Here is a 19304-nt window from a genome sequence, read left to right as displayed (position 1 = left end):
CTTTAGTGCATACTGGCTTTCTGGCGCCAGACTGCAGAAGCCATGGAGAACACAAAGACAGGCAGTGAAGATCTGGAACTAAATTCTGGGCCAGATGAGTGGGACATGCACTGGAAAGATTATAGGTTAGTATCTGTGGTGTGTGAAACCATGCCACTTTAATAATGAGCATAAGGAAAGCTGTCATATTGCCTGGAATATGGTAGATCAAGATTTTAAAAATCATAGATTTAAAAAGAAATGTGTGTTGCATCTCACTTTACAGTGGAGTTAATGAGATAAATTTGTTCCCCAAATATTGAAAACATGCATCTAGGAACCATATTCTTCTGCAGCTAAATAGTGTCTTAGGTACTATGCTGAGTGAAGGCTTTAAAGAGGGAAATTTTTTCCAGGGGAAAGAGAAAGATGAGTGACATAAAAAACAACTTCTATGAAAACGAATAAAGAAAGTGAAATGTTACAGGGTGTAACAATTAATTGCAAATACACATCTTTGTTTCTTGCCAATCTCTGATACTGTAGTGGCTGCAGAAGAATTTTTGAGTATCTGCTCCACCAAAATTTGCTGTAACTTGCTGAGTTGTTGACAGTGTAGCTCATGATTTGTTAATATCAAGACAGGTTTCAAGAAATTCAGGTTGACACAATGTTTCTCTTGCAGAATTACATGTTACTACATAATATAGTTACAAAAATTGTAACAAAACTATCTCACAAACACTCATGGAAAACTGAGACCCTGATGGTTAATTGGTCACTCCTTTTATATTATTTTAACAATTACTGGTTACGATACCCACTGTTATAACAGAAAATTTATGGATTACAATCAAAAACATGCTGGGGAATACACACTGACATAACAGAATTATATGTTAGTTCGCTCTTCTTACATTGCAACATGAAGTTTTACATGGCTTTTTGCTTTTAGTATTGAAAATCTTAAAATATGTTGAATAACAATGCTTTTTATAAAGTAGCTTATATCATGAAGATCATTAGTTGGAAAATGTTCCTAACATCTACATGCATTAATTCCATAGATACTGATGAGAAGTTAGTTTCACATCTTCTGAAAGCTACTGTGGAAATGAAAAATGAGAATAGTTTGTGATTTAAAATGTTCACGTGATTAATAACATTCAAACCAGTGCACAGGTTTAGATATGTTTGCTTAAGTCAAAATGAAATTAATGACAGAATTTGGGTCAGTATAATAAACAGAGTTCTATAATGACCAGATAAATCAAATGATATTGTAACAAAATTTATTTAAGCCTGTAAAAGTGGCAACCTAACATCCGAGGTCGACACTTCATGTCACATGTATCCTAACGATCATGTAGTAGTAGGTTTCAAGGGGAATAGGATAGGATCTAGGAGAGTAAGGGAAAACCAAAGAAGGAAAAATATATACATTAAAAATATAAAGATAGTAAGAACATGAAACTAATGAACAGTTGTATGAGAAAATACAACCAGTCATTACACAGAGGAAGCATTGGGATGTTTGTAGACACATAAACAAGGACTTGAACATTATAACTCAATTTTTGTATACTCATTTTTCAGAGCAGATACATACAGCACACAGACACCCTTCCCCAGATAAGTAAAATCATGCAGTGATACAATATTAAAGTGTAACAAAAACTAAAGAGTGCTAATCATTCACATATAGATGAATAAATGTGTGATTCATAGGTAGACTATAAAGGCCAGGCAATTACACTAATTTTCACTCTTTTCTTAGGCCTAGTATTTGCATGTATTAATACACTAAATTATTCCCAACCCAGTCACCCTTATGTTTTCCCATTGAACCATTTGTAAGTGTAACAGGAAAGGGAATGGCTAACAAAGGTACATGATACCCTATACCATGCAGTGTATGGTGCCTCAAAGAGTATATACGAGGCTTCTATTTTCAAAGCTGGACATGTCTATTCAATCTGAAGTTATAAAAAGCTTGAAAATGGTCTAGAACTGATAACATGTGAGATTTCCATTCCACACTACTGGCTTTCCTACTTGGTAAAGGACTGTAAATGGGGAACTGTCTCTAAGATTTTCAATTTAGGCATTTTCTACATTTCATATACTGGTTTACTGTAACAGTAAACACATATTGGTGAGAAAAAAGAGGAATTAAACCATTATGGCACATATAAAATGATACAGTTCTTGAACAGACAGCATCTCACCATAATAGTGATCACATAGAGAGTCCAGTTTCATGGCAGTTACTTTCACCAAAGTCCGATTCATCAGCATCATGAGAAATTCCTCCAACATTAATTATGAGATTTTTATAAAAATGATGTAATGTGTCTAGTTTTTGTCAGTTTTGACCAAATTTTTTCTGCAAAAGCTTATCCACATCCACAGTCTGTTCTCTCATTTCATTTCTGCCCATGGGCAGCACAGCATGATTTACTATGTTACTTCTTTTCTCTTTCATTGAAATTATGTGCTCCACTCTTGCATTACTTCTGTATAACTGCTTCCCCCTAATGTGGATATTGTTTTCCCTTATCCTCTGCATTGGTTTTATAACAGTCTTTTCTTTCAGCTTTCCAATCAATTCCAATCATGCCCTATAATCTTCACAGTTCTATGGTTGGAGAACACATGCATTACGGTAATCAGGTGGTTGAAGAATGGTATCCATTCTCTTGCAGTTCCTTCTTTGTTTGTCCAAAAACTCTTGTCAGGAGAAGAGAATGAGTGGGCATTTACAGGAAAGGAAATCACAGTACCCTTAAGAGGAACAGTGCAAAGCCATTTTGACAACATTGTTACCAAGGTTAAATTTTTATTGCGACCATCAGTGAGATGTCATTAAATTTACCCCTCTCAGACTGTGTGTTTGCAGTTCATTGTAAATAGAAGACATCATTTTATTAGACGTTTTAGGACATTGCTTCTTTGTCCAAGTATGCAAAGATACTTCAGATTTAGGTGTAGCACCATTTGAACTGATAATATCAATTGTGAAATTGAATAGTTGATTGAAATAATTTGCTGTCTGATCTGTAAGTGTAGGTAACACCTTTTTTTTCAGTCAAATGATGTGATAATGTCATCCTTCTCCTCCTGAAGAAGTGCATAGAATGCATGATACTGGAGTTGATGGATTCTCTTCTCTGTAAACAGATTTCTCTCTTGCAATAGCTTTCTCATTTTCTATATTAGTGGTAAGCTGAATATATTTTGAGCAAGAATCTGTTGCTGGGTATCTGAAGACAATATTAAATTTTGTGATGAAAACCTTTTGAAAGTAATTTTCCTTGGCTTGTAGTTCTAGAGTCACTGGAGTATTGAACATGCACCACAGAGTTTTGGTACATGTATTCAGATTTACTTTGACAATAGTGTGGTTCTATTCCTTTTAACTTCTATATAAACATTTGCTATTTGCAGTGCTTATAATTGTGGGTAATGACCCTCCCCCCCCCCCTCCCCCTCTCATTTCTTTCACATTTGGCAGAGCCATTCTTTTTACTTTGGTCGAGCACCCCAGTCTTTGTTATGGAAAGTATTCTGAGAAAAGCTTCTTAACAAACACACATGCTTGTAACATGCACATTTGTCATAATGTATTTAACAATTTCACATTTGGGCCTTTTTGGACTGGTAGAAGATGAACAATATTTGGGAAAGAAGGCATTCTGTTGTGACTTCGCACTTGATACATAAAACACTGCATGGAATCCAGCCCTTTCCTTGGAAGTTATTCTTTTTTCACCATGTATCTGTAATGTGAAAGACAGTTATAGGATTATGAATTCAAACAACAGTGCAACTGATAGCTGTTTGAGGCACAAGCACACCAACCAGCCTTTTGAGTGCAGCACACTGCATAAAAAAAAAAAAAAAAAAAAAAAAAAAAAAAAAAGAGGTTGATGATGCTGTGGTGTATTGGGAGGTTGTAACAATGGAAAATTGTACTGAAATGCAGGAGGATCTGCAGCGAATTGGCGCATGGTGCAGGGAATGGCAATTGAATCTCAGTGTAGACAAGTGTAATGTGCTGCGAATACATAGAAAGATAGATCCCTTATCATTTACTTACAAAATAGCTGGTCAGCAACTGGAAGCAGTTAATTCCATAAATTATCTGGGTGTACGCATTAGGAGTGATTTAAAATGGAATGATCATATAAAGTTGATCGTCAGTAAAGCAGATGCCAGACTGAGATTCATTGGAAGAATCCTAAGGAAATGCAATCCGAAAACAAAGGAAGTAGGTTACAGTATGCTTGTTCGCCCACTGCTTGAGTACTGCTCAGCAGTGTGGGATCCGTACCAGATAGGGTTGATAGAAGAGATAGAGAAGATCCAACAGAGAGCAGCGCGCTTCGTTACAGGATCATTTAATAATCGCGAAAGTGTTACGGGGATGATAGATAAACTCCAGTGCAAGACTCTGCAGGAGAGACGCTCAGTAGCCCGGGACGGGCTTTTGTTAAAGTTTCGAGAACATACCTTCATCGAAGAGTCAAGCAGTATATTGCTCCTTCCTACGTATATATCGTGAAGAGACCATGAGGATAAAATCAGATAGATTAGAGCCCACACAGAAGCATACCGACAATCCTTCTTTCCACGAACAATATGAGACTGGAATAGAAGGGAGGACCGATAGAGGTACTCAGGGTACCCTCCACCACACACCATTGGGTGGCTTGCGGAGTATGGATGTAGATGTAGATGTAGATGTTATATGAAAACAGCCAAACAGCTGCCTCTATGACACCTCTTATTGTCACATGGTTATGTGACAAAGTTTCTTATTGGTGTTGGTGGACTAGCCCACTACTGTTTTGGAGGGCATGTCCAATTGTGACAAACAACTAACTGTACATCCTGTTTGGGGTGTTTCTTTCTGGTTTTGTGCCCCAGACTTACTTGCTTGGGATGGAAGCAGCCATCCAACCAGTGCGGAAAACCACTAGCATCTCCAATTTTGCAATTTGTGGACTTGTGTAGTTTTGAAAATAGATGCCTTGTATGCAGAGGATTTAGAATACGACGGTGATTTGAATTCCTTGCCCAGCCCAAGTGTCAATAGGGAGAACAAATCAGAGATACTCAGACTACTTATATAGCCACAGCTTGGTCCCACACAAGGAACCATCACTGCAGCATGCAGCAAGCATGTCATGTGGAGACGGTCACTGATTTGTGTATATTGCTAAATACAGTGGCCCGGCTTTGCTAGTCAGTCTTCTGCCAGACTTTGAAGCCTTTAGTTACACGCAATTGAACAGTAGACTTTTGACTTATTTGATTTGTGTGTGGTTTGGATTGCTCCCTGAACTGTTGTATATCCTGAAGATGGCAATGCTTATGCTCTGGAATTGTTTTTGGTTAGCTGTTCACTTTGTAAACTCCGCGGTCATCGACCTCCATAACTGCCTGTTTTTTCCACCACTTCCTGCCTTACTACTAGTGCAAGTGATCATGAGCTGTGTTCCATCTATGCAGTGTAGGACTGAAAAGTGGCGATGAGAACTTTCTCACTGTGCAACTATTCCGTGGAAGCATGGACCCCAAATTTCTAATGTTGTTGCAGTGCCAGTTGCCACTCCAGCAGCAGTAACAACAACTGCAACAGCAAGAAAAACAGTGGGACTTTCAGGAACAGCAACAAATGCAGCAACAAGAAAAACAATTGGAATTCCACCAGAAACATTAGACATTGCTGTTACAACTGCTGCAAAACCAACAACATTAGGCAGCTACAGTTTTCTCACCTCCCCTTCCACTATTCACTTGCTTTGACAAGTCACTTGAGAGTTGGGAGATCTGTTTATGCCATTTTGTTCTTCACTCACTGCAGGGCAAAGCAAATAAGTGAGCCTGACCATCAATGCGTGCTCCTACTGTCTTGTAGTACTAAATTGTAAAAAGTGGTGCAAAAACTATGCTCACTCTTGGACCCCAGAAATTTAAGTTTTTATGTTGCTTATGGTTTGTTGACTGATTGTTATGGTCACCAAACCCTGACTGTTGCAACTAGGCTAAAGTGTAATCAGTGTGTTAAGTATTGTAAGCAATCCTCTGCAGCACGGGGTGATGACCTGCAAGGATTGGTCAATGCCCGACCACCCATCGTATCGTTCCTTTTTTGACAACTCTCTCGACTGTCAATACGGGTTGTATGTCTCTGCCCTGCTACCCCCTGGAGTTCGCTTTCGTCGCCTCCTTCAGCACCTTGATTTTTCACTCCCTGCAACCTTTAGAGTGGGCGAGAGCCACACACCGCCTTGGCTCCAGGCTCAGGTTCACGTTCACCTTGACCTCCGCTCACTCCCAAAGGAGGTTACCCCCGGTTCGGTATACCACTACCGTTTTGTCGAACTTCGTTCGGAGTTCATTAATATGACCTTCATTTATACAGATGGCTCTAAGACCAATGACGGGGTCGGGTGTTCTTTTATTGTCGGGGCACCAAGTTTCAAATACCGGCTACATGGCCATTGTTCGGTCTTCACAGCTGAGCTCTTTGCCCTCTACCAGGCTGTTCTTTACGTCTGCCGCCACCGACATTCTGCTTATGTCATCTGCTCCGATTCTCTGAGCGCCATCCAGAGCCTCAGTGATCCGTATCTGGTTCACCCTTTCGTGCACCGGATCCAACGCTCTCTTCAGCAGCTGGTGGACAACGGGTCTCCAGTTAGCTTTATGTGGGTTCCTGGCCATGTCGGTATCCCTGGGAACGAAGCTGCAGATGCCGCGGCCAAGGCTGCGGTCCTCCAGCCTCGGACGGCTTCTTGTTGTGTCCCTTCATCAGATTGTAGCACGGTCATTTGTCGGCGCATTTTATCGCTGTGGCATGCCGATTGGGCTGCACTTACGGACAACAAGCTTCGGGCCTTGAAACCTCTTCCTGCAGCTTGGACGTCCTCCTCACATCCTTCTCGACGGGAGGAGGTCGTTTTGGCCCGGCTACGAATTGGACACTGCCAGTTCAGCCATCGCCATCTGCTGACGGCAGCACCGGCGCTGTTCTGTCCATGTGGGCAATTGCTGACGGTCCGCCACATTTTAACGTTCTGTCCAGATTTTACTGCGCTGCGTCTTGATCTTGGCCTGCCATGTACTCTGGATGCCATTTTAGTGGATGACCCAGGAGCTGCTGCTCGCGTTCTCCGTTTTATCAACTTGACACACCTGTCTAAGGACGTTTGATTATGCTGTAGTTTTTTTAATCCTATGCCTGTTAATACGTCTTTTATAGTGTTGTCCCTTTTAGTTGCTGTTTTAATCTTGTGCCTTGCGGTACATTCCTAAATTAGTCAGGGCGATAATGACCATTGTAGTTGGGCGGGAAAAAAAAAAAAAAAAAAAAAAAAAGATGCACACAAATAAAGTTTTTCCTGTAAAATGTGTGGCTCATCAGGTGCGGAATCATTAATCTGTGATGTTGTACCAGGTGGTTATAATTAAACTTATGTTGTGAATGCTGCAGTGCAGGCTGCATACATCACAAGACACTGAAACATTGTAGATATGTTCATTAATCAGTGTGCTCACAGAGTATTCTGAAAAAATAATAGTTCCACTTTGTGCCACCAGGTGAAAATATGGTGCTGTAAGCAGTCAGAATGTAGTGTGAATGCAGGAAAAATGGAGGAATGATCAAACAAGTAATAACAGAGGCTCTGGCATGTTTGTTAGGAATATTGCTACAAGTTACAACATTTGTCTAGTGTGGTCTCCCGACTCACCAACATGCTGCATCACTAATACGTAATGGTCAACAGTTGCATGCAGCATGTCCAGTGTAATGAGAGTGATATGTTGTCATATGCTATGCTTTATGTCAGGTAGAGTTCGAGCCTGACAGAGATGATCTTGCAGATTATCAGCAACCAGAAGACAAGCCGATTTAGGCTGAGCTGTCTGGAAGACCAGACATCTTGAAATTGCCTAGAGATGATGAGGTCATTACACAAGGTTTCTCGAAGCAAATATTTTGCTTGGGAAGCAAGATGTGGTCTCAACCCATCTTTCATGAAAACAGTGTTGTGGACACAGTTACATTCTTGCAAAGCTGCAATCACATGTTACATAAGGAGGTTCTTATAACATACAGATGTCACTGTACACTTATCTGGTCCATGAGCTGTCACCAAAGAATGACAGAGAAGGAGCTTGTGAAATCACACCACTTTGTCACATAAGCGGAGTGCAGTGCATGTTCTTACGAGGTGGGGCAATAAAGTAATGAGACTTATGGGGGGGGGGGGGGGGAAGAGGTTGCTTACCGTTTTAGTCAAGTTTAGTGTTGTCTCCTTCAAAGTAGTTCCCTTTTGATTGCACACACTTTTTCCAGCGCTTGTGCCATTGATGGTAACATTTATGGAACTCATTTTCTGTAATATCCTCCAAGACCCTCGTCACAGCTTTTTGGACATCTTGTGTTGTTTGGAATTGGTGTCCCTTGACCGCCATTTTGACTCTTGGAAATAGAAAAAAGTTACATGGAGTGATATCTGGTGAATAAGGTGGCTGTGGTAGTACTGAAATTTGTTTTGAGGTTAAAAATTGCTGTACTGACAGAGCAGTATTGGATGGCGCATTATCGTGACGCAGAATCCAATTATCAGAAATGTTGGCACGGACACGAAGAACTCTTTTATGAAGCCTTTCTAAAATTTCTTTTTAGTAATATTGGTTAACTGTTTTTCCAGGAGGCATCCACTCTTTATGAAGAATTCCCTTGGAATCAAAGGAGGTTGATGATCGTCCATTGCGGTCTTCATCTTCAACATTCGTGCTGCCTTCACTAAACATTTTATGGCAATGAAAAACTTGAGCTCTTGACATAACCTTCTCTCCAAAAGCCTTCTGAAACTTACTGTAAGTTGTCGTCGCATTTTCACCCAATTTAACGCAAAAAGAAATGGCATACCGATCCGCAATATTATGCGGTTCCATTTCCATGACGAGAGATACGAACACGTGTTAACTTATTACAGCACGCCTCATGACTCAGCAGTTGTATCGATGTGCCGCTTGGACTAGAAGAAGCTTACAGACCAAGGTCAAAAATATTGTGCCTATGCCAGCATGCAGGGTTGCCACATCTTGCAAAGAAAATCAGTTTCATTACTTTATTGTCGCATCTCGTACACAAAATGTGGTGGGGTAGAATCTATATGCGACAGTTCTGTGGTTTCATGGCATTGTGCAGAGTACAATGTGACTCATCTGTCCAAAGAATATTCCTCAGCCACATGTCATCCATTTCCATGTGTGCCAAAAAATCAAGGGCAAAGTCATGGCATTTAAGCTTATCTTCTGGCTTCTTTTGGTGCACATTCTGTATCTTGTAGGGACACCAGTGTAAAATGCACCACAAAATCTTTTGAAGTGTTGGCCATGAGAGAGACAATTGCCACGACACAGCTCAAGTTCTGGCTGCAGAGTAGAGGCATGTGCTGCATGGTTGGCTGTAGCTGTAGCAACTTCATCAACCACTGCCATGGGAATGGGCTGCCTCTCTCTCCCTGCTGCATCACCTAATTCACCTGTTTCCTGAGATTTCTTGGTCATATTTTTTAGTTCATTTATTGACACGGGGCATCTTTGTAGCTTTTTTATGTTGACGATACTCCCACAATGCGGTGTTGTTGTTGCTGCCATTCTGATAAAACAATTTTACCAGCAATGCACAGTTTTTCTTCAACAGCCATTGCATTTTGTACTGAAAAGTTCAACCTTCTTAAATCTTTAACCAAGAGTCACATCACAAAAGAAATCAGCACATGTTGCCAAGTGATAAACAGCAGACTGAGGTCAAAACAGGAAACATTTCACATTATCACTGCTTACAGTGGCATATTTTCATGAGGTGGCAGAAAGTGGAACTATTATTTTGTACTCTGTACTCTCCACACACACCGATTAATGAACATACCTACAATTTTCAGTGTCTGTGATGTATACAACCAACATTGCAACACTCAGAACACCGACATTTTAACTAAGACAATCCAGAACATCTTCTTCCTGGCAGAGAAGTTAGTGCGAAGGCCTTAGAGTCATCTGATCCAACCCTGTTCAGTGTGTTGAAAATTGCCACAGCTCACAAAGTAACTGTATCAAACTGTGTCCAAAATTCCTCTGGCGTTAATGTTGTTAATAGCATTAGCTGCTGTTGCATTCTATGACCAACTGATGACTCCCAGTCAGTGTCATCATATTATTCACTGAGCACCTGTACTTCCAGTAGTCCAGTGGTAAGGGACCAAATAGTTAGGGCAGTAGTTAATAGTCGTCCCCCCCCCCCCCCCCCCCCCCTTACCCTCCCTCTCATCACCAGTAGACACTCGCAAGCAGAAGCGCTTTGCTTGCCATCGGCATGTCCCAATGCAAGCTGAGACTAGTACAGCATTTTCCTCTCCTTCATTGTCAAAGGGTCCCAGAAAAAGTCATGCCATCAATTTGTGTTCAGATTATGGCCCATGGCATTGACTGTATCACTGCCCTTTCCATGACACCTGTTTTGTGTGCTGCAAACTGGGGCTTTCTAGTAAGTGTCTGCATCAGCCGAAGTGCATCAACAGCATTGGCCATCAGTGTTCTGCACACAATAGAATAGTAGTGGATTTTCAGTTGACCAAAGATGTGACCATGCCTCTGATTAATGAGAATGCACACTAACATGTCGGCTTCACACAGCTGAGGTCCTCTTAGTACAAAGTGCTGATGTACAGTGGCCAATCACTAACTAACATTTTCGGCTTGAATATTTTTGTGCTTTTCGGTTTTCAAATTGAGGACCAGCTGAATCTAGTTTCAGCTGTGATATCATTTTTAGAACTTGATACACTATGTGCACAATTTAAGCAGATGTTTAAACTAACATTAGGTTGTGCAATAGGGTTCTAGGCCCACGTGTCCTTAAAGGAATTGGCTGTACCTAAGTTTTGTAGCCTACTCCCATGAACCATGGACCTTGCCGTTGGTGGGGAGGCTTGTGTGCCTCAGCGATACAAATGGCCGTACTGTAGGTGCAACCACAACGGAGGGGTATCTGTTGAGAGGCCAGACAAACGTGTGGTTCCTGGAGAGGGGCAGCAGCCTTTTCAGTAGCTGCAGGGGCAACAGTCTGGATGATTGACTGATCTGGCCTTGCAACACTAACTAAAACGGCTTTGCTGTGGTGGTACTGTGCACGGCTGAAAGCAAGGGGAAACTACAGCCGTAATTTTTCCTGAGGGCATGCAGCTTTACTCTATGGTTAAATGATGATGGCGTCCTCTTGGGTAAAATATTCCAGAGGTAAAATGGTCCCCCATTCAGATCTCCGGGCGGGGACTACTCAAGAGGATGTCGTTATCAGGAGAAAGAAAACTGGCGTTCTACGGATCGGAGCGTAGAATGTCAGGTCCCTTAATCGGGCAGGTAGGTTAGAAAATTTAAAAAGGGAAATGGATAGCTTAAATTTAGATATAGTGGGAATTAGTGAATTCGGTGGCAGGAGGAACAAGACTTTTGGTCAGGTGAATACAAGGTTATAAATACAAAATCAAATAGGGGTAATGCAGGAGTAGATTTAATAATGAATAAAAAAATAGGAGTGCGGGTAAGCTACTACCAACAGCATAGTGACCGCATTATTGTGGCCAAGATAGACACGAAGCCCATGTCTACTACAGTAGTACAAGTTTGTATGCCAACTAGCTCTGTAGATGATGAAGAAATTGACTACTACAGTAGTACAAGTTTATATGCCAACTAGCTCTGCAGATGATGAAGACATTGATGAAATGTATGATGAGATAAAATAAATTATTCAGGTAGTGAAGGGAGACGAAAATTTAATAGTCATCAGTGACTGGAATTTGAGAGTAGGAAAAGGGAGAGAAGGAAACATAGTGGCTGGATATGGATTGGGAGAGAGAAATGAAAGAGGAAACCGTCTGGTACAATTTTGCACAGAGCATAACTTAATCATAGCTAACACTTGGTTCAAGAATATTAAAAGAAGGTTGTATACATGGAAGAATCCTGAAGATACTAGAAGGTATCAGATAGATTATATAATGGTAGAACAGAGATTTAGGAACCAGGTTTTAAATTGTAAGACATTTCCAGGGGCAGATGTGGACTCTGACCACAATTTATTGGTTATGAACTGTAGATTAAAACTGAAGAAACTGCAAAAAGGTGGGAATTTAAGGAGATGGGACCTGCATAAACTGACTAAACCAGAGATTGTACAGAGTTTCAGGGAGAGCATAAGGGAACAATTGACAGGAATGGGGGAAAGAAATACAGTAGAAGAAGAAAGGGTAGCTCTGAGGGATGAAGTAGTGAAGGCAGCAGAGGATCAAGTAGGTAAAAAGACGAGGGCTCATAGAAATCCTTGGGTAACAGAAGAAATATTGAATTTAATTGATGAAAGGAGAAAATATAAAAATGCAGTAAATGAAGCAGGCAAAAAGGAATACAAACGTCTCAAAAATGAGATCGACAGGAAGTGCAAAATGGCTAAGTAGGGATGGCTAGAGGACAAATGTAAGGATGTAGAGGCTTATCTCATTAGGGGTAAGATAGATACTGCCTACAGGAAAATTAAAGAGACCTTCGGAGAAAAGAGAGCCACTTGCATGAATATCAAGAGCTCAGATTAAAACCCAGTTCTAAGCAAAGAAGGTAAAGCAGAAAGGTGGAAGGAGTATATAGAGCGTCTATACAAGGACGATGTACTTCAGGACAATATTATGGAAATGGAAGAGGATGTAGATGAAGATTAAATGGGAGATATGATACTATGTGAAGAGTTTGACAGAGCACTGAAAGTCCTGAGTCGAAACAAGGCCCCCGGAGTAGACAACATTCCATTGGTACTATTGATGGCCTTGGAAGAGCCAGTCCTGACAAAACTCTACCATCTGGTGAGCAAGATGTATGAGACAGGTGAAATACCCTCAGATGTCAAGAAGAATATAATAATTGCAATCCCAAAGAAAGCAGATGTTGACAGATGTGAAAATTACCAAACTATCAGTTTAATAAGTCACAGCTGCAGAATACTAATGCGAATTCTTTACAGACAAATGGAAAAACTGGTAGAAGCCGACCTAGGGGGAAGAATCCAAACTGTTGGATTCCGCAGAAATGTTGGAACACGTGAGGCAATACTGATCCTACGACTTATATTAGCAAATAGATTGAGGAGAGGCAAACCTACATTTCTAGCATTTGTAGACTTAGAGGAAGCTTTTGACAATGTTGACTGGAATACTGTCTTTCAAAATCTAAAGATGGCAAGGGTAAAATACAGGGAGTGAAACGCTATTTACGATTTGTACAGAAACCAGATGGCAGTTATAAGAGTCGAGGTGCATGAAAGGGAAGCAGTGGTTTGGAAGGGAGCCTGTCCCCGATGTTATTCAATCTGTATATTGAGCAAGTAGTAAAGGAAACAAAAGAAAAATTCAGAGAAGGTATTAAAGTCCATGGAGAAGAAATAAAAACGTTGAGGTTTGCCGATGACATTGTAATTCTGTCAGAGACAGCAGAGCACTTGGAAGAGCAGTTGAACGGAATGGACAGTGTCTTGAAAGGAGGATATAAGATCATCAAGAAAAGCAAAACGACGATAATGGAATGTAGTCGAATTAAGTCAGGTGATGCTGAGGGAATTAGATTAGGAAATGAGACACTTAAAATAGTAAAAGAGTTTTGCTATTTGGGGAGCAAAATAACTGATGATGGTCGAAGTAAAGAGGATATAAAATGTAGACTGGCAATGGTAAGGAAAGCGTTTCTGAAGAAGAGAAATTTGTTAACATCGAGTATAGATTTAAGTGTCAGGAAGTCGTTTCTGAAAGTATTCGTATGGAGTGTAGCCATGTATGGAAGTGAAACATGGACGATAAATAGTTTGGACAAGAAGAGAATAGAAGCTTTCAAAATGTGGTGCTACAGAAGAATGCTGAAGATTAGATGGGTAGATCACGTAACTAATGAGGAGGTATTGAATAGAATTGGGGAGAAGAGGAGTTTGTGGCACAACTTGACAAGAAGAAGGGACCGATTGGTGGGACATGTTCTGAGGCATCAAGGGATTACAAATTTAGTGTTGGAGAGCAGTGTGGAGGGTAAAAATCGTAGAGGGAGACCAAGAGATAAATACACTAAGCAGATTCAGAAGGATGTAGGTTGCAGTAGTTACTGGGAGATGAAGAAGCTTGCACAGGATAGGGTAACATGGAGAGCTGCATAAAAGTAGTCTCAGGACTGAATACAACAACAACAAACATGTTTTGTAGAGCCTGTCCAGAGCCATTGGCATGTGCAACCAAGTTAAAGCTGAACCAGATAGGATGCAAAGTATGGGATGTCAAATCCCCAGTATATTTGAGCCGATGGGCTGTCACCATGCTCATTGCTAAGAAATCAAATGAATCACTTTAGAATTTGTGGTGATTTTAAGTTTACTGTCAATGCCAAAGCAAATGTTGATCTGTATTCCCATCCTAGGGTGGAGGAACAGTTGGCAAAATTGGCTGGGAGCCCAATAAGCTAGATCTTGCTGATGCCTACTTTCAGTTGCCTGTAGGTTGTCAAATGGAATGTTTTTTAGTGATAATACGCCACTTATCACATATTTGTGTAAGAGTTTGCCATTCAGGGTTGCAAGCACCCTGCGATATTTCAGAGATAGCATGAGCAACTCATCCAAGGTATTCCGAACTGCATTAATTATTTAGATGACTTACAAATTAATGGGGCCACATGGGAGCAGCACTTGCATACCTACAGATGTTAGTGGCTCCAGGGCCATGGTCTGTATTGTTACCTCCAGAAATGTAGTTTCCTTGAGCCAGATGTCAAGTAACTAGGACTTAAAAAGATGTGGAGGCAATCACTAATTTACCAGCTGCAAAGAACCTCAAAGACTACAGTCATTCATCGACAAAATAAATTATTATGCGAAGTTTATTCCCACCTGCTTTATCAACTACGTAAAAAAGGTGTTAAATCTGTGTGGCATGCCAGAAGGCTTTCGTGCATCTTAAAAAGTGCCTCAGGTGGGCCTCTTGTTTGGCAGTGTTCCATCCCAGGAAACATTTAACTCTTGCTGTTTCAGATTTTGACATTGGTGTCATGCTAGCCCACAAATAGGCCAATGGCAAGGAATGCATTTGCATCTAATACACTGGAAGTGTCACAGAGGAATTCTTCATAAATTGAGAATTGGTTTAAGAGGCCTGTTAAAAAAATTCTGGAACATTTGTAATTTCCTACCAATGGAGTGTTGGAGTGAAAGGGGGTTGGCATTCCTGCACACGTCTGTGTCTAATGTGTAACTGCCAGAAGTTTTAGTGTTATATGTCTGTTACTTATTATTCAGTGCTGTATTGAGTAGAGTGTTGTGTCGCACAGATTTCGAAATGGCTGAGTTAGTCCTCTTCATTAAATTTTGCCTGAAACTCAAGAAAATCTTTGCAGAGACACATCAAATGATGCAGGAAGCCTATGGTGATGAGTGCTTAAGCTGTACACAGTGTTACAAATGGTTCACACAGTCTCCAAGACCCAAAAAAAGCTCATGAGGTCAGGTCAAATGTCAGCGCCGTGCTCATAATTTTCTTTGACTTTGAAGGATTAGTTCATCATGAATTCCTGCCACAGGGACAAACTATTAATTGATGGTGCTATTGGTATGTGTTGCAATGCCTGAAGGAAAATGTGAGAAGGAAACGGCCTGAAATGTGTCAATACAATTCAAGGCTCTTGCATCATGATAACACACCCGCACATTTGTCCCTGTTGGTGTGTGACTATTGTACAAAAATAGAAATCACTGTGCTGCCTCATACTTCATACTCTACAGACCTTACCCCTGTGGACTTTTTATTTCTGAAGTTGAAAACTTCATTGAAAGAACAAAGATCTGCAATGATGGATGAGATAAAAGAAAATTTGCAGATGGTGCTTCACATGATCCAGCAAGAGGTGCACCAAGACTGCTTCCAAAAGTGGAAACAGCTTTGGGAATGGTGTGTAAATTGTAGATGAGAGTATTTTGAAGGAGACCATGCACAATAAGTAAAGGTAAATGTAGGCAAATTTTATGGACAAAGTTCCGGAATTTTTTGAACAGACCTGGTACAGCATCGGGAAGTTTCACATGTATCATGATTGATCCCCATTTGAAACTTCTCAATAAGATGGCACAGCGGCTGCAACAGTGGACATTGTTCCTAAGTAACTACACCTACTACATGGCCTTCCAATGCTGATGCACTTTTCTGCTTTCTATGCAGCCCAGATGCAGAGTTTAATAGGGTTGAAGCACTGTGTTTTGCCTTAGACACAAACAAGCAACTCATCCACAACAAATTCCTGATTATGGCATGCGAAGTAACAGTAGAAATGGGCCATGATCTGCTGCTCCGCAGGGTGCTGTGTGTAATATAACAAGAATTGAGGAAATCTCTCTCTCTCTCTCTCTCTCTCTCTCTCTCTCTCTCTCTCTCTCTCTCTCTCTCCCTCTCTCTCTCTCTCTCTCTCTCTCCCCTCTCTCTCTCCCTCTCTCTCTCTCTCTCTCTCTCTCTCTCTCTCTCTCCTCCCCCCCCCCCCCATCCTCTCCCTCTCCATAAGAATAGGCTGTTGAAGGCCCAATGGTACCGACCTACCGCTGTGTCAGCCTCATTTGCTAGTCACTGGACGTAGATGTGCAGGGTCATGTGATCAGCACATTACTCTTCAGGCTGTTGTCAGTTTTTGTGACTGGAGCTGCTGCTTCTCAGGCAAGTAGCTCCTCAGTTTGCCTCACAAGGTCTGAGTGCATCCCACTTGCCAACAGTGCTTGACAGACCCAGATCGTCACCCATACAAGTGTTAGCCGAGACTTGCAACACTTAACTTCGGTGAGCTGATAGGAGCCAGTGTTACCACTGTGGCAAGGCCATTGGTGGGAATTGAGGAAGGTGGGAAAATAATTATAGTAGAAATTATACCCATTAAAACACAAAATGATTTGTGGAGTTCAAAGTACATGTTAATGTTGAAAATTTGCAAATAATGCATACCTCTATATCAAGGAATAACTGTTGTGAATGCAAAGTCATGATTTTCCAGCAGAAGAGTATGAAAGAGTTACAAAAGTACTATTGAAATCTGACCCTTCATGCACAGATTGAGCAATGACTTTTTGAGTGTGAGAAGTTTCTAAAGGTAGATAACACAAATCACATTGTCTGCTTATTGGGCAAAAGTTATGTTTCATTGAAGCTGATCAAATGAGGTGGCATATTGGTGTGGCCCTGGACTCACACTTGGAAGGACCACAGTTCAAATTCACATTTGACCACACTGATAAAAATTTTGTACTGCTCCCTAGATCACTTCAGGTGATGCCATCACAAATAACAACAGGAGAAGAAAAGTGACCTGAATTACTTATCCCAGAAGATGCCAGGGGACTAAATGGCCATGGTAGTTTTTAATTATTTAACCAATAACATATCATGTCTGACAGGTAGCAAAACAAATTTTAAATTTCTGCTGAAGTTGTTCTGATTGTACAAATGTTTCTTTCCTAAGGATAAGTTTTTAATTAAAAACTGATAGCATGTCTAGAAAGTAAAAAAAAAGTGTTTGCTTTTATTATTACATATGAGTTTTTTTCACTTAATAGTGTGAGTATTATCAAAAATGGGGTGAGTTAGTTGACATTCCTAAGCTGCTGGAAATTGCCTTGAATACAGTCAGATGATTGGAAGCTACTGCAAATCTGTATGCTTGGGGGAAATACTGGGACTCATGTACCAATGATGCGAAAGATACATCAAGTACTATTCTCAACTGTGAATCATGTCTTCTGTACACAATGTACGTGATCTGTGTGTGGCATGTCAGTGGTAGAGCTGAGTGCCACTAGAGGGCATGTAGGGACCAGAAAGAACTTGGGGCATTATACAAATCCTCCTGATCAACAAGTTCCACTGAAACCGAAACTGAGCCAATGAGACTCACTTTACAACTTGCTGTGTCCTGTGTCGAAAGGAGGCAAATGCAAAAGAGAAGGAGTCTATTAATAGTCAGCAGTTGAAACATACTGTGATTAATGATGCCCCTGAGGGAAATGCCAGCAAGAGATGGAAAAGAACAGCAGGTGCACTCAGTGTATATTCCTTGGGGCTCAGTCATCATGTTGAAGAGGCTGTTCCAGTAGCCACTGATAGAACATGATGCAACCAGCTGCAGATAGTGGCACATCTTGGAACAAGTGATACCTGCTGCCTGGGTTTTGAGGTCATGCTTGGATCTTTACAGTGATTGGCAATGAGAGTTGAGAAGGTAACCTTTTTCAACAAGTTTCAATGAAGCTCATAATCTGCTGAATTGATCCCAGAACTTATTGTAGTATTCTGGTTTTGAGTCAAGTGGAAGGAGGGAATTTTAGACTTTGATGGTTCTGTGATGAGCTAGGCAGGGATTGGGCAACTTTCCATCCAGCCCAAATATAGATAGCTGTAGGTGACCCGGAAGTGTCATAAGATCTGAAGAAGTGCCTCCTACAGGTGAGAGCATTAAAATATTAGTGAAAACGGCAGAAAAGCTCACAACAAAATCCCAGAGTTTGAAGCACTCCAAAAAAATCAGTGAAGCTCAGCAGTAATATATTTGGGGGAAATCTGAGCATGTATCAAAAGGAAAGCCTAATGGTAAACAGTGGTGTGACATGTTGTCCTCCAACTACTGGGCACAGTTTTTTGTTCAAGGGATCTACAGTAGATTATTGTTAATAGAGGGGCTCAGTCAACTTCAGTTTTACACTTATTACTTGTCATCAGAAACAAGAAACTCAAATCCAATGAGATAGAAATTGAAACTGCATGCAAGATTGTCTAGGCAATACTCAGTATGAAGGGTGTGTATAAATTTATAATTAGATCCTACCATCAGCCACCAGATGCATCTCCAGATGAAGCAGAAAATGTTACAAAAAACCTAAGTTCACTAATATGTAAGTTTCTCGATTGTACTGTTGTCCTTGGAGAAGACTGCCAACAATCAATTGCAAAAATTACAGTTTTGTAAATGGTGGACGTGACAGGATGTCCTGCAAACATTACTATATGTGTTTTCTGAAAACTACCTAGAAAAGATTGTTCAAAAGCCCACTCATGATGGAAATATCTTGGATCTAATACCAACAAATAAATTAGATGTCTTTGAGGTTGTCCACATAGAAGCTGGTATCAGTGGCCATTTGTAGCAACAATGATAACCAAAGGACAAATGGCAACTAAAACAAGCAG

At 40.8% G+C, this 19304-nt stretch overlaps 1 protein-coding gene across 12 annotated transcripts in view; it reads left to right on the top strand.

The window, feature by feature from the left end:
- LOC126330835 (zinc finger protein 710-like) overlaps positions 1–19304 on the top strand; it is a 112932-nt gene that overhangs the window by 58905 nt on the left and 34723 nt on the right. For all 12 annotated transcript variants that reach the window (XM_049996431.1, XM_049996430.1, XM_049996426.1 and 9 more), the window contains one exon: positions 7–125. In XM_049996431.1, the coding sequence (XP_049852388.1) occupies positions 7–125 (119 nt within the window). The remainder of the gene's footprint in view (positions 1–6; positions 126–19304) is intronic.

This window comes from Schistocerca gregaria, chromosome 2, assembly GCF_023897955.1.
Source record: "Schistocerca gregaria isolate iqSchGreg1 chromosome 2, iqSchGreg1.2, whole genome shotgun sequence".
NCBI lineage: Eukaryota > Metazoa > Arthropoda > Insecta > Orthoptera > Acrididae > Schistocerca > Schistocerca gregaria.
This window is presented reverse-complemented; position numbering and strand designations above follow the sequence as displayed.